Source organism: Petromyzon marinus, chromosome 30 (genome assembly GCF_048934315.1).
Source record: "Petromyzon marinus isolate PM22_M1 ecotype Great Lakes invasive population chromosome 30, UKy_Petmar_22M1.pri1.0, whole genome shotgun sequence".
NCBI classification, from domain to species: Eukaryota; Metazoa; Chordata; class Hyperoartia; order Petromyzontiformes; family Petromyzontidae; genus Petromyzon; species Petromyzon marinus.
The window spans coordinates 3,323,132-3,339,406 of NC_133696.1; the positions used below are offsets into that span (position 1 = coordinate 3,323,132).

The following is a 16,275-nucleotide window of genomic DNA, read 5'->3' on the forward strand; positions in this document are numbered from 1 at the left end:
AGCTCTGATTGGTTCTGTTTTGCTTTCTCATTCATCATAATTAAGAGTATTATTAATTCTCTTCCGTCTATGACTGGCTCCCTGCCCGTCGCCGACCCACACCGGCTAGCATGGTCAAGTATGTTCGAGTAACCACCATGACCGATATGCCGTAGGGAGACCCCCTCATCCAGCAATGGGACTGACAAAAGGGCTGTACATCTATAACGCAGTGAGTACAAATTCGCAAATGTGCACTGATCATTACAAGCTCCACTGTATAATAATAAGAATAAAGTTTGACAACATTTTCCACCAAAAAAAGAACCCATCGCACACTACAATGCACCTATATTTTTTTATACGCTGTCAAATCTCTCTCAATTTTTCAACCACTAACCATACGTGCTCTTGCCATAACTCTGTGCTCACTTTCAATATTACTTATGAAAGGAGGCAAGCTTTGAGTACCGACCTGAAACAGGGCAAAGAGAGGGGCATGCCTAAAAGTTGGAAGATGGTGCCAGGACGTCGGAGCTAATTTGCCAAAAGATTTATCGCAGATGCCAACCAGACAGGCGGGTGGGGCTACCAGGAGGTGGAAGTCACTGCTTGTAGTCCCCAAGGTGGGTTGTATCTGGACTTTGCGGTACCTCCAGAATGGAATGAAGCCACCTTCACGGGATTTTGAACGTGACAATAATTGACACCGACACAGGGCCAGATTTTTGGCAGCTGTTGGAAAAACCTCCCCGAATGTGCACAGGGATACGCAAAGACAAAGATCCCTGTATAGCCTTAATAGACTGTTGGGGCAAGTGCTGTTATTAAGCACCTATGAGGGCCGGCACTGGGTGGGCCAGCACCATGCCTGACCACACCGCACCAGGTACTCATTTGAGGCCGAGTCGACCTAGGGGAGGCCTAGGACAGGTTCAGATAATCATCACTGGTGTTGGCCGTGAGCGGGAATCGAACTCGGGTTGCCGGGATCGTAGCGCAGCGTGCTGGCCAATACGCCACCGCTCCCCGCAGGGATACACAAAGACACACAGACACATTCGCAACTGAAATAACTTGACCTTGTCATGCAACGTCAGCTGTTTGATGGGTCCGGCCACTTGTAAAAACGTGTGCTCGCACAAATCATTGTTGAACAAAAAAAATACGGAGTTGCTCAACGCAAGGGGAGATCCGACAGAAAGTCGAGGACCTCTATAAAGAATCATTTGCTTTTTTCAGCACCGCAGGGGGCATCACTCACCCAAATACATTTCTCAAAAACTTAACCAATATTAAGACAGCTGGCCCCTCATTAAGTAAAGGGGGCTAAACAGGTGGCTGAAAGCATGTGCTCTCAAACAATAACACGGGCGTGACAAACGTCTAAAAGGTACTGCACATTTCATTTCTGCATCAAAGGAATAAGGGTCTCACTGTGCTTGATATGATCTACTCAATTCCTCTCTGGGTGTATCAATGCCATTTTAAGGGCCCAGTGCCACCAACCAAATCGCAGGTATCTGCCAAAGTTTACATTCGCTCCGACGCTTTGGTAGTAGCCACAACAAAAACGTGAGCAAATAACGAAAGGTAACCTTACACAAGTCTCTCAAATGTGCTTCTTACGAGCGAGCGCACAGGCACATCACCTAGGCTCCCACGTCCAGTTTGGTTTACCCAAGAGGATAAAAGGCAAAAATAAAGGTGCAGTCATGCAACTTCTTGTTCACGCCACTGCTGCCTGAAAGGCCTCCACTAATCGAGAGCCCCCCTCGACAGGGTATTGTTGGCCTACTCTTCCTCGCTGGCCTGACGTCTTAGAAGCGGTGGGAGTACCCACACTTTACCCCACCCACTTGCTACGTGCCGATCGACTGCACATGGTTACATAAAAGAACCTGCCCTCAAACTAACTTAATTTATCTATTTAACAACCGCCCAAGTGACTGGAAAAGCCTTGCTTGAGCAACACTGCTTAGCAGGTTTTATATTTTGCATGTCTGTACAGGAAAATAAACGACTGCTTGTGCTGTACCATTAAGCCACAAGCCGGCAAGCCACAGCAAGGCGTGGCGTGCTCCCATGAGTCTGCATTCACCCTGGGAAGCTCGGGCTCTTCTATTTACAAAAGATTAAGTGAAACTTGTGCCCTTAATTCCCTTTTAAAACCATAGCTTACAATAAAATTATTGCGAACAGTTGAACGTTTGCAAATAGTTGATTAACACTATTTTCATGGGAATGTATTTTTATTTTATTCGGGTGCCACGGTGGCGAGATGTTAACTACCTTACCTGGTATTCAGGAGGTTGTGGGTTTTATCCCGACCCTGATTCCTGCATATTTGGAGTTTGGATGTCTCTCTCCCCACGGTCACGTGGATTTTTCTCCGGGTCCTCCGGTTTTTCCCTCCACATTTAGATATCAACGTGCATTTAGAATAATTGGCTACTATAAATCTCCACATTATGAGCTACTTTGTTCAGCTATCATGAGTGGCTATGTCATTTCTAAAAATTAGCTATACAAGTCAGTAGGCCTTACCTGTTAAAATAGTAAATAATGAATCATATTCTAAATATGCTCTCATTTACTTTCGTGTGAATCCACAAATACGAAACTTGTATTATTAATTAAAAGTGCACTGAGACTACACGTCATTTCATCAAGTGAGACCTGAACAAATGTTCACGTGTTCAAGTGTCTCAAGCTGACAGTATAGATGCCACTCTGACTTGGAGAGACCCTTAGAACCCCCTCAACTACGACCAACACTTAAACGTGAAGAACACGTGGGGCGTATTCTTATTTTTCAATGGAGCTCTTTTCCTTACAGTATATTAAGGGGTCCCGGTTCTCTTAATAAAATCATCGCTGGGCAGAATTTACACTAATAAGGGAATGGTTTTGTGGCGTGGTCTTGGGACCAATTTCTTCCTTGGAACCCCAATTCTACATCTGTGAGAACGAGCTCCATAGCTCATTGCATTTCTCGAGGATAAATAAAGATTCTGATTCCAGCAGTTTGTTGGGGGTGGAATTGAGACCAAAGTTTCTAAAAGCGATAACACCTAACGAACCACCGTCGTCAAAACGCTGTGGGATGACGGTCTCCATACCTACACACCTCCTGCAACTTTTGAACAATCAATGCGACCCACGTATTTCTAACTCCATCACCCGCGCTCACCACCCCTCCACCCGTTTAACACCTGGCGCTTGCTCACCTGTTTGGGTCATGAACCTCCACTGAAAACTTCTTCTCCCGGAAGTACAGGTTCTCAAGTTGTCGCCACTGGAACACCTGCCGGAAAAGAGCACGGAAGGAAAACCACACTCAGGGATTCCGGTCAAAGACTTGGGGAGGGGGTGGTGTGGAGGAGGGGGGGCACAGGGCTGGCCACAGCCAGAGGGTAAACACAACATTACAAAGGGCCTCAAGGAAATTCCGCAAAATCAAAGAGCCACACACCATGGAAACATGAAAAGGTAAGCAATAATGAGGGGAAATGATCATTAATCATGAAATAGTACCCTGTAAAGATAATTGTATATGTATTTCATTTGAAGGAGCTGGAGGTAACATTGTGATGCATATAGAAGGGAGCAAAAATCGTCTGGGTTATTTTCTCTCAATGTATTTTTTTTCCGTCACAAGTTCTTTGAAACCGACATATTGTGAAAACATCGCTCCCTTGGGCCAAGCTGTCAGGAAAAATGATCATCACGAAAATGTACAAAAACCATAATAAACATTGACACGGCTTTACGGATACAATATCAGGAGGAATAATCCAAAGCGTTGGCAGTCCCCATCGTGGCCCGCTTAAATAAAAGCCACTCGCGTTGGAGGGCGGGCGGGCTAGTGCGTAGTTTGTTTTTCGTGGCTGCCGAATACTTGAAGTCGGATCAGCTGCTGGTGGATTAATAACCTGAAATAGTGAAACTGAAAATAAAACAAACAACAGAAGCCACTGGACTGAAAAATTGCAAGCTAATCTGTTAATAGCTCTGGAAGTTTACTTATTGGCAAGTGTAAAAAAATACTTTGGGGGGGGGGGAGGCATTAGCTTCGTTAATAATTAACCAGTGAAGCACTTTGACCAAAAAAAATAACACCCCGATTATTTTTTTTTCACACTATCAGCAGCTTTTTAGTTGACTTAAAATAACCGTACAGTATTTTCATGGTAAAGCGACGACGCAGTTCACGTGGTGGCCATTTCCACATTTAAAATCGAGATTGCACTTTTTTATTTTACAACAGGCTTACAGTACACATATTTTGGTCGCTTTATCAGATCAGCTGCTGCTGCCCGCTGCTGCAGTAGCCGAGTAGAGGCAGATTCGGGCTTTAAGGTACATGCTGCCAGCTTACTTTTAGGTCAGCCTTCCCCCCTCCCCCCCTTTAAACCTGGCAGCATGACAAGGAACAAAATATCATGTTTATTTTGTTTAACCCAGCGAGAACTAAAGAGACCGGGATATTCACATTTGCAAGACTGGCTGAACTGGGTCACCAATATGTTCACTTATTCTGAGAAGGTAACCCTTACAAGTCTATCCTCTACAGACGGGGTGAATCTTGTTTATATCCTGGAGAGCCTCTCACAACATATATGGCAGTACTGTGGGAGACCAATATCGTAAATCCTGTTTTCCATGAATCCACAAATTTACTCCGTCTATCCGTAGGTAAAAACATGTAAATTATTGTGGAAATTTGGAAGTATGGGGATGCTGATAATCGCCGTTTTCACAGACCCAACGTCTCCTGCAGATGATAGGAGTCGAAGGTAACACAAGAAGAATTCTCCTGGATAATGCCAAACAAAGCTGCGTTGCTCAAGGTGCCCAAAGCCTCGTTGGGCTTCGTTTCTCCACCACCAAACAGATATTTTGACCAGAGGTCAAAGAGCATACACAGCTCATGACCAACACAATGCGTCCCATACCCTGATTGCTTAGAGGCAGAATAAGCCATTGCTCAACTCCGTACGAAGATCACGCACGTGTGCTGTGCCCGACAGACTCACTCAAAGGCGACACAGATGAAGTTGCTCATTTGTAAACGTGCAAGAGGGGACACAACACATTTTTCTAAATCACGAACTTCTAACGTCTGCTATGTTGACGAGGTTGCCCCTGTGGTGTAATTAAGAAAATAAAATCGTGCCCTCGTAACGGCCGTCAAGTGCGAGTTGCCAGAGAATCAGCGTGAAATTAAAAGCCGTGTCTACAGCAGTCATGCAATTTGCAGTTTGTAATGGGCCGCTATTACCAACACAAACGCACCCACATGCGTACGTATCAACCACTGTGATTAAAAATGAACAGCACGCAAATTATACTTCGTTTTTTTTCCCTCTCTCTTTACCTCCAAGCTGAATCGTCATTGCCCGTAATGTCAAAACGCTGTTCAATACAGTACACGAGTGACGTGTGTGTGTGTGTTTGAATATGGTTGGCTAAGTCACTATTTACATACGTAAATAGTTTACGATAATAATTTAAAGGTTGTCAATCCACTGCTGGATGAAAGCCCCTTCGAGGCTTTTTTAGTCATGCGGGGCCGTTTGACTATACTTTCCAACGCTGGTTACTCGCCAAAACGCTTACCCATGAGCTGACGAATTCAACTCAGGTTGTCGAGGCCCAAGTGCAGCACGCTAACTAAACGAAACTATTTTATTTTTTATTTTACCAGGTAAGGCCACGCTGAGCTATACAGTTCTATTTCAGAAGTTGGTTTATCATGTGGAAATTTACAGCAGCCAAATACTCGTAACGCAAGTTGACTCTAATTGAGGGAAAAACCGGAGGTCCCGGAGAAAAATCTACGCGACCACGGAGAGAGAGAGAGACTCGCAAACTCCAAATATAGAGCAGGCGTGAGGGTTGGGATCGAACCCACAACCTCCTGTATACCAGGCGAGGTAGTTAACATCTTACCACCGTGGCGCCTCTAACATCTGCGCTGTAGCTCCATCTCTCTCATTCAGCCTGTGTTGGTCAACTGTACCATTTCGTGGGAAAACTACAGCAATCTGATGTGACATCTCAGCAGATATTAGGACATGAAAGGTCTCTTTGCAGATACAGGACAACGCTTATCTTCAGTTCCTCCCCCCCCCCTCTCTCACTGCACCCAATTCTTCGTCCCCATTAATCCCTGCTGTACGGCCACCAGAACTCTGCAAAAGGTCTCCGCTTCAATTAACGACAACTGCTCACCACAACACACCAGACACAGAGGAGGGGGGTTTCGATAGTCACCGCAGACATTTGCCGACGGCAGGAAGTTTGCCGCAATGCAAGAGTTCTGGTTAGTGATGGTTTTTTTTTAATGCCCAGCGGAGTGACACTTTACGCTGGCACAAGTCGATGGTGCTTCTCCCCGAGTTTGCGTTCGTCACGCTCATGGCATTCAAGGGAACGAGGGGGGATCGTTGAGTTTCAAATTGATCGCGATGGTTAATAAAGAATTTTTACGAAAAAGAAAACCGTCAGTTACAAAGAGGCAGTCCGTCAATTTACGTATTTGCTTATCATCACTCATCATTCGCCATGTCATTATCGATGTGATGTTGTACATCATCTCCTGCACAAGGTGATTTTCCATCACACACGCCAGCCCCATTTGAAACGTGTCAAAGCAGTCAATTGAAGCTGCCATCGCACGGATTTGAGAGGCAACGTCCCCCTCGATCCCATTAACGACCGCCGCAACTCCAGAGATTGCGCTCGACAGAGGCATCGGAAAGGTTCAAGCAAGAAAGCAGAGTCCAAGGCGTCAAGATCACACACACACACGACGTGCGCGCGTGTGAGACAATTCTCCTACCTTGCGGACGTCCCCGTAAAGTCCAGCGGAGGTTCAGCAAATAATCCAAAGCAGAAGCAAACACAGTCCCAACCCAAAAACAACTCAGGGCTCGGTGGGAAAACGACGCAGCTTGATTCCGCGTCGTCGACCGACACGAGAACGTCGCTTGCACAGCAACCGAACTTATTCAGGCGTCACGGACAACACCGCGGGCTCTTTTGTCTCCTGTCACTCGCCTTGTCGGTCTCTCTCTCACTCGCGCTTTCACCCCGGCTGCCGCCTGCCTCTGAGAGACACCGATCTGCGGCACCCCGAGTCTCTGGTTACAACCTCTGGGAGCGTCCGGGGTGGGGGAGGGAGGGGAACTCCGCTTCTGGGTTAAACCAAACCCACGGCGCGCGCGCGGGAGGAGGAGGTGGGGTGAGGATGCGGGGTGAGGGGGATCGGGAGGGGGGATGGGGGGGTGAGGAGGTGGGGTGAGGGGGATGGGGGTGAGGGGGATGGGGAGGGGTGAGGGGGATGGGGGGATTGGGGGGGGTGAGGGGGATCGGGGGGGATCGGGGGGGTGAGGGGGGGGGTGAGGGGGATCGGGGGGGGTGAGGGGGGGTGAAGGGGATGGGGGGGTGAGGAGGTGGGGTGAGGGGGATGGGGGGGATGGGGGTGAGGGGGATCGGGGGGGATGAGGGGGATGGGGGGGGTGAGGGGGATGGGGGGGGGGATGGGGGGATGGGGGGGGTGAGAGTTTGCCGAGCCGTGAGCGAGAATGGCGAACACGCGTCTCGACACTAATCACCACCACCACCACCCCCAAACCACGTTTCCTGTGCCTGTTGGTTGCGGCTGAGCGCAATCACGCGTTCGCGTGTGCACACTTCACACACGTAAGAGTTCACACCGGCAAGGCGTGCACGCTTGCGCGCGTTTACATTTACACAAGCGGGGGGCGGGGGGTTCCCTCCTTTCATTCGGTACATCAATTATAACGAGAAATGCAAGCTGACGCTCTCTCTCTCAAAACTAGAAAAAAATAATTTCCACATGCTGATCGGTAGTTTTTCACTTACTCTAAGACTCCCAGTAAATAATACATTAGGGGCCGTCCATAAATGACGTCACGCGATTTTTGACGATTTTGACCCCTCCCCCCTTCGTCACACGGCGTCACAAAAAGTCAGACCCCCCCTCAAATATGACGTCACAAAGCTCTGCCCCCCCCCAAAACCATATTTCCATTTTGAAAATAAAACATGTTTCAAATCTCTTTAAACTATTGTCATTGTAGTGCGTATTTAATGTGGCGCTGCACTCTGATGTTGTAGGCGAAAACATTTATTTAAAAAGTCTATTTATTTAAGTAGAACGTGTTGTCTATATTTATTTAGAGTTGCTCATTTTGATGTGACGTCACATTTCTCAAACCCCTCCCCCCCCCTCGTCACACATCGTCACAAATGTCTGACCCCCTCCCTCCCCCCCCCCCAGGTGCGTGACGTCATTTATGGACAGTATGCGCGCAAGCCACTCATCACCTCCGTCAGGCTTCAGAGTCCACCCCGTAGGGGTGCTGCTGTCGGTGCGGCGATTGCCGGGAGCCGTCCGGACCCCCACGGAGCGCCGGTTGCAACAGTGGTGCACGCTTCTGAAAAACCACAGCGCATCCGTCCGCAGTCTCGGCCTGCGTGGAAGAGTAGGCCAAGAGTGGCTTCTCTAGAGGTCCCTCTAGCGGAGGCCCTTCCCACCAGCAGTGACGTGAGGCGAGCACTTGCAGGGCTGCGCCTACACCTGTGACAGTGCGCGCGCTGAAGGGAAGTGCGCGCGCGCGCGTGTTTTGCATTCACCCCGAGCAATCACGGCTCAGTGTGATCTGAAGGCGCGAGCTCCTTTTGCGGTGTATTTACAAAGACAAAGACCCCCCCCCCTACTCCTCGCCGTATAGCCTCAACAGACTGTTGGGGCAAGTGCTGTTAGCGAGTAGCACCTACGAAAGCTGGGGCCGGAACACGAGGGGGCGGGTGGCCAGCACACAAAGACAAACGCGAAGATCCCCCGCCCCGCCCCCCCGTGTTGCCTGAAACAGACTGTTGGGGCAAGCTCTGTTGGGGCAAGCTCTGTTGGGGCAAGCTCTGTTGGGGCAAGCTCTGTTGGGGCAAGCTCTGTTGGGGCAAGCTCTGTTGGGGCAAGCTCTGTTGGGGCAAGCTCTGTTGGGGCAAGCTCTGTTGGGGCAAGCTCTGTTGGGGCAAGCTCTGTTGGGGCAAGCTCTGTTGGGGCAAGCTCTGTTGGGGCAAGCTCTGCTGGCGAGTGGCACCTGTGAAGGCCGGCACGGCACACGCGATGGGGTGGGGGTTGGCCAGCACACACACACACACAGAGAGAGCTCCCTCACAATGGCGTGTGCCGTGCATGATGCGAGTCGCTGGAGGGATCCCCCGGAGTGTCCCCGTTGCTGTTCCCCTGCACCCGGCGGACGGGTCCCCCCCCCCTACCGGGTCCCCCCCTCCCGGGTCCCCCCCCTCCCTCGCCGCTGTCGACAGCGTAGCCCGGGGAAGCCTCTCCGCTTCACTTTTTTTTTAGTTTTCATTTATTTGGTATAGCCCCTGTGAGCCATCCGGCTCTTGAATCGGGTGCGACCGCAACAAACAAAAAAAACATGAACAAGAAAACATCTTAAAGTGACTATGTGTGGACTGTGCAAACAAAAAATCCATGAAAAAAAACAGCAAAATATTCCTGAAAAAAGCACCGTACACCAACGCTGTGTGCAAAAAAATCCCACTGGGTACAATGGTTGCCATCCTGAAAGTGACTTTAAATAAAAAAATTCTCATTAACGAAGTTTCAAACCCATTTTAGACCAGGTCAAACAGTCCATTTTAGCATCTATAAAATAAGAGCGGTTCGTCCTGTGCGGGATGCGTGTCCCCGTTTACGTGAACTCTTCTCAACGATAGCTCCATGCAACAGGCCCACACTTCTGCCCGACTCCACTTCTACCCGACTCCAATTGGAGCCACGAGAAAATGTCGACGAGGCGGGGAAAGAAACGTCAAAGTGGTTGGGTTACGTGGATTCTCCGAGTGAACACTCCGGAATTATGTCTCTGCGTCAATGACAACATCAAAACCCAACCACTTCTCTCGCGCCGAGCGCAGCCAACCGCGCTAAACGGAGGCGCGGGGGAAACCGGAGGCGCACACTTTCATCCTGAGACACGTTTAGAATGTAATCCGTTCCCCCAGAGCCTCGCGGCCGATGCGGAGATGGAGCGAGATCGCGGACTGTTGCGCTGAGAGAGGCAGAGGCCACTTAGGGATGACTTTATCCAACAATGGATACATCATGTCTGATGACGATGATGTGTGGCTCCCAACACCACAAAGCTATGTACGTATGTTGGACTTCTTTCGCACCGTACGTAGCCAACCGTGCTCATCGGAAGTGCGAAAGCTCGTGGGCACTGAATACTCTTGATCCTCAGATGTAACATTTACAGCCAGCATCACAGTACGCCCTTGCTACTTTGCATGGAGCCATATAATAAACATGAAACACGACCTTTATTAATACTCGACGAGAGCCAAATGTGACTAAGGGTCTCCTTTTAAAGGACAGAGCTTGGGTTGCATGTAAAGCACAGCATGCAAATGCAACACTTGATCAAAACAAATCATGGATACGATACAAATAACATGAAATACAATTAACAAAATCAAATTGACTTATTGTCTGATTTTTCACGTTATGTCATCCGAAGTAAGTTAATTTGCACATGAGGCTGGACCATTGTCGAGGTCCACCCTACGTATACACACAAACCACATGTGGACAAAGATCCCCATTATAGTCTTAACAGACTGTTGGGAAAAGTGCTGTTAGTGAGCAGCTATGAAGCCCAGCATGGCATGTGAGGGGGTGACCAGCACCACACCCGGCCGCCTTTGTCTCCCTCGTGGCAGAGTTTACACACCACACCAGGTACTCATTTGAGGCTGAGTCGACCTAGGGGAGGCCCATAACCGTTTAAGATAATCGTCACCGGTGTTGGCCGTGAGCGGGAATCGAACTCGTGTTGCCGGGTTCGTAGCGCAGCGTAGCGCTCACCACGACGCTACCGCTCCCCCCGCGCGGAACACCCATAACACACACGGCCATTGTGTTTAATATCTCCCAAGGAACCTTGAGGGCTGTGTGACGGCACGTTATTGGTGCGTATTGTTTTGAAATCCGTCCGCTCCACTCATTGTGTGCTGTGCACGACGGCGATGAATGGATGTGTTGGGATTTGGGGTCCGGGGCCTACGGTTGGGGGACTTTGGAAGGGACGGAGGTTGAGAGTGGAATTTCAGCTGGGATTTGAAAGCGGTTATGGGCTTCTTGTGTTGCCGCAGTTAACATTGACAAAGGGGCTACAGGGTGGTGCAGTGGGTGCCACCAAAAATGACCTGGGTTCAATGTATGAATCGGGCACCTTTCTGCGTGGAGTTTTGTATGTAGGCCCTCTCTTCTGCTTGGCTTCCCTCTGGGCTCTCCGGTTTGCTCCCCGAGCTAAGAACATACGCTCTGTACGTTGTGCACGGTGCTCGGGAAACCTCCCAACGCAGCGGGACACGCTCCTGAAACTATTTTCCGACTCCATGTGGCTCCCCTTGGTAAATTAGTATTAGTAATATCTTCCAGCAATACACACCCATATGCGACCCACTTACGGCAACCGCTCTAACCCACGTGCGCGACTGTAGCTATTCCCACCGTGGCGTGGGTGTCAGCAACATGACGGTAGTTTTCATTGCATGAGCAGGAATGTTGTTAAAACACCTCACAGTGGAACGTGCGCAATGCACCAAACAATGCAGTGTCGACAAAACTTTAATAATGGGCGCAGTTGAGTGCCTCGAATGGCCGGAGTGCGCTGACAAACAAACCATTAAAATTAACGCGTGTTACCCAAATGTACTTTTTCTTTGCTCGAGCAGAAAAAAAGAGTAACCCTATTGTATGCGTGACTTTAAAAATAAACTATGAAGCAGCGTTTCCTGATCGCACGCAAACTTAAAATTTGCTCAAGTCAAATTGGCAAAGGGAGAAGGCACGGAAGCACATTCTTTACGAATGAGCCCTAAGTGGGAGTGTACCGTCAATAAGGTGAGTGAGCTGTACACGGGGCAGTAAGAATGAAAGACAATCCCGCTGACAGGTACGTCTAAACAACAGGTTATTTACTCGAAGCCGCCTGCCACCTGAAGCGTGCGCGCGCGGTCCCGTCCGGCGAATGTTTTTTTCTCGGTCCGGCGAATGCACTGAGAAGAAAACAAGGAAACTTCACGATGACCGCTCGTCACCGCGTGCGCTCACGTGCGCCGTGACGAGCGCACCTCTCCCACGCGCACCTCTCCCACGCGCACAGGCGCGACTGGACATTGTTTTTTCAATAAAGGGGTGGGGGGGGGGCATTGTGGTGTTGCTGCGCACGTCACTCACCGGAAGAAATATAGGGGGCCAGGAATTAGTTTGAGCAATGAAGCATTTTGGATTTTAAAGTTAAGGATAATTTGGGATTTTTTTCAAATCCTCTTTGGATTTTTTGATTATTTACGTAATGTAATGACTGAAGATGCCCCCCCCCCCCACCCAACCCCCGTGATAACAAAGATTGACATCACCCGACGTCGCGTCACATCGCTTTTTGCGGGAAGAGCCGCGTATGTGAGCTCACAGCCAATAACAATTACATCCACATTTTGGGATCAATTCGAAACAAAATAGCTTCGGATCAAGCGATTAATTGCGAATGTGGGGCCCGATCTTCCGACGTTTCGGAATGAATCTGTAAATCGGACACGTATGTCGAGCGGAAGCAAATGTTTGGTTTCTAGTGGGAATCCGGAAGAAAATAACATCACCCTGAAACTTCCACTAATAAAAACATTTTTTTTATTTTACCAGGTAAGGCCCCCTGAGCTATATAGCTATTTTTCAGAAGCGACCTGGCCACAAATAATAGCTCAACTATGTGGCTTATCAAGTGGGAATTTACAGCAGCCAAATACTCCAACCGAATGTTTCTCAATGTGGAGGGAACAACCGGAGGAGCCGGGTGCAAAAGCCACGTGACCACAGGGAGAGAGAGAGAGAGACACGCAAACTACAAATATACAGGCATCAGGGTCGGGATCGGGATCAAACCCACAACCTCCTGCAAAACCAGCGCGAGCTAAGTTAACATCTCATAGCCACCGTGGCACTCTGCTAAAAGGCCGGCGTGCGGCGGGCGGGCTGTTTGGGAGATTTAGACGATTTGTGCGCGGCCAGCATCGCACGAGCTGCGAGTTCACGTCAGGTGCTCAGTGAATTCTGCTTTGGGTTTCCCCCCCCACCCCTCATTTCCGACACCAGGTGCTTCCAATAGGGAGAAGGATGAACACTGGCTTTGTGTTTCAGTTCAAACTGCATTAGGCTCACTTGGCCGGGAAAGTCCCGGGGAACACTTCACAGACTGTCGTGCGTGCCCCCCCCCCCCCACCTGAAGGAATATTCACCGATTTGGCGTTTAGGAAAAAAAACTCCGGACGATTATTGTATTTCAACAAGCACTCTTAAAAGGTTGGTAGTCGGGTGTAACTCTTCTGCACTACCTGCTTGGCTATATATTTTATTCCACCTCACCGCCTGAATTAATGCTGCAGGAAAGAAACTTTACCTGGGTCCCTTTGCAAAACAGATATTGTATTTCTATGAACTCTTGTGGCTGGCTGTAAAGATGCAATGGTTTGAGTGAACGGAGTAATAACAGTAACAAACTTGTTTAATAATAGCTCCTAACAATGGAATTCTTTCATTTTCTATACCCACAACCTTTTCCCCTGCCCACCTCACCCTGCTGCTTTGGCTCTTATAATACCCGGAGCTGACACACTCAATCCAGCCTTACATCACCACATACCGCGATAGCCTTTCACACACACACACAATGTTGGTTTAAAATAATTCTTGCGCCCATTTATTATTAGCTAAAATGCGAGTTAATATCCTGAATTTCCATGGGCCACTTTCCTTTCCCAAAAAAATCTCACGTAACATTTTGATAAGAGGGCAGTGCAGTGGAAATGGTCGCGTTGCGTTATTTTCCAGTGCTTATGCCACCTTTTACGTTTTTCCTCGTAACTATTGAGCGAATGTGTAGAGTGAAAGCTCTCTCTGGAAACGTGGGATCACATATTTGCTGTACGTTACGCATGCATGAGAATCATACATAGCGTGTACAGCTTCCTTGTCAATTCACTACTCACCACTGCAGTGTTCTTAACTGACGTTCAGAGGGGAGCCACTTTCGTCGATAGGACATCATCAGTGTGAGGTCCGCCACACATTTGAAGCCATTGGGGTATGATAGCACGACGAGGATGACGGGGAGTGTTTTCACGTGTTGTGTGTTGTTGGGGGCCACACTAAAGGCCACCAGTGGTGATGAACACTACTCTACTGGATGCTGACTTTCCCGTGCTCTGTCAGTCATGTTTGACCATACTTCATCACTCTGGTTAGTGTGTGAGTTGGTGAAGGGAGGAAAGGCCTCGAGAAAACCGGTTCGCTTATCACTCGCCACTGGCGTTAGCCGTGGCCAGGAATCGAACTCAGGATTCTAGACGCATAGCGCAATGTCCGATCCTCTGTGCCACCGCTCCACCTCATTATCAAAAACAACAATAAATACTGCTGAAATAATCATTAATTTATCCCAAAGAGCCTCATTGAGTCTCCAGATTCTCTTACACGAGGGTCCTGCTTAAGACGTTGGCTATTTCGTGATGAGGTGTGTCTGTATGAGGAAGCGACGCACCATAGAATCCCACGTACACGAGGCAACACTCAACCATGCGTAGATCAGCACACTACTCGCTGTACTCGTTTCTAAAGGGGCCTCACACTTCCGGCGATTGGGTGTCCTCACGCACACGATCTCTGTGTGACCCACCAACTCAATCCCCCCAGCACTGGATCACGACGCAGGCACGAGGCAGAGCGCCGCTAACGCGAGCCCCGAGCGGCCCGGCAGTTGCGCGCGAGCAATTCAATGGACGAAATTGATCAAAAACGAACCACTGAGGTGGCGAGGAGGTCGCACTCTGCACCACGGCCTCTTGCCCAACACCTGTTGCTGGCACGACGGGAGAAAATGCGAGTCGCGGGGACACGACGACACGCAAGGGGGCTGGGGGCCCCCACCCCCGCTTTATGTAAGAGCGTTGCACAACGGAGCACAAAAGGCAACGTGCCAATCACTGTTTGCCGCATTGCTGAGAAGAAATGTGACACCGACTCCACACCAAGGGCGTTTAGCCCCAAGGCAGCAACTGAAGACAAAGGGGGGTGGGGGGGACTGGGCAGTGGGGACGGTTGAGGAGCCATGGCGAGCAGCAAGGTGTTCCTGGGGCTCGAGGAACACAAGATCACGTGATATTGTGGACTTCTCCCCCCCCCAAATACACAGGGCACCAGCAGTGGACATCGATGTCAGCCGACAGGGGAGGGGGATTCAGGACTTGGAGCACGTTCAAGGGCTCGCAGGAGACTTGAGTTTTTGTTGTTGTTGTTGTTCAATGCCTCTCTTCCCGATGCAAACTGAATTGTTCCCGAAGAAGCTCCCAACACATGTGGGGGGTTGCGGGGGTTAAACGTTGGACATTATGCCAAGCAGCACGCAATAACAACCCAGAAACACAATCGGAGAGCTGCAGAGCACTACTGTGAAATACTGTGCAGTCGTAAAACGCCGATCTGCTAAATCTCCCCCCCCCCGCCTCCCCGAGGCAAACCCATTTAGGATCTTTGAATCAAAGCAATCCCATCCCCTGCTCTAGACGATTATAAATTTACACTTGCCAAACAAACAAAAGTATAATGCATTTTTTAAGACATTAATGGTATTCAATCTTAGAAGGAATATTTAAATAAAACTGTGTAAAATGGGCTTGAGATGCTGTGTAGTCCTTTAGGCGGTATATACTGAATTCTGCAGATTGTAAGATGCTCCAGAAAGTAATACACACACCAAACTTATGCCTGGTGTCAACAGAATTATACAAAGTTTGTCACACACACACACCTCCCGGATTATAAGTGACAACTCCAACCTTTGCTTAAAATTGGAAAGGGAAAAAGAGCATCAATACAGTGAATTCAGCAAATGCAAATTCACATCCTAAATTATTATCATTATATGCAGAATCTGCAAGCTGTCTTCATAATCCGAGATTAATCGGTGTAAAAAAAAAAGTCACAACGGTACGAAACTTTGTTGATCGGACAATCATTAAGTGCAGATGTCACGATGTTCACCTCGAGGATGGCAAGCAAATTACATCACGCATAGCCGCAGAAGCCAGATGTATATACAAGAGCGTCCTAACCTTCTCTGTGAGATAACAAGTTGAGTAGATTTTGTTCGTGGCTACAAGTGGACGGCCGCATAT

The 16,275-nt window shown here is 48.9% G+C and overlaps 1 protein-coding gene across 7 annotated transcripts in view; it reads right to left on the reverse strand.

The window, feature by feature from the left end:
* LOC116947471 (FERM domain-containing protein 4A-like) overlaps window positions 1-16,275 on the reverse strand; it is a 267,383-nt gene that overhangs the window by 25,084 nt on the left and 226,024 nt on the right. For all 7 annotated transcript variants that reach the window (XM_076070623.1, XM_032963258.2, XM_032963259.2 and 4 more), the window contains exon 12: window positions 3,210-3,286. In XM_076070623.1, coding sequence (XP_075926738.1) covers window positions 3,210-3,286 — 77 coding nt within the window. The remainder of the gene's footprint in view (window positions 1-3,209; window positions 3,287-16,275) is intronic.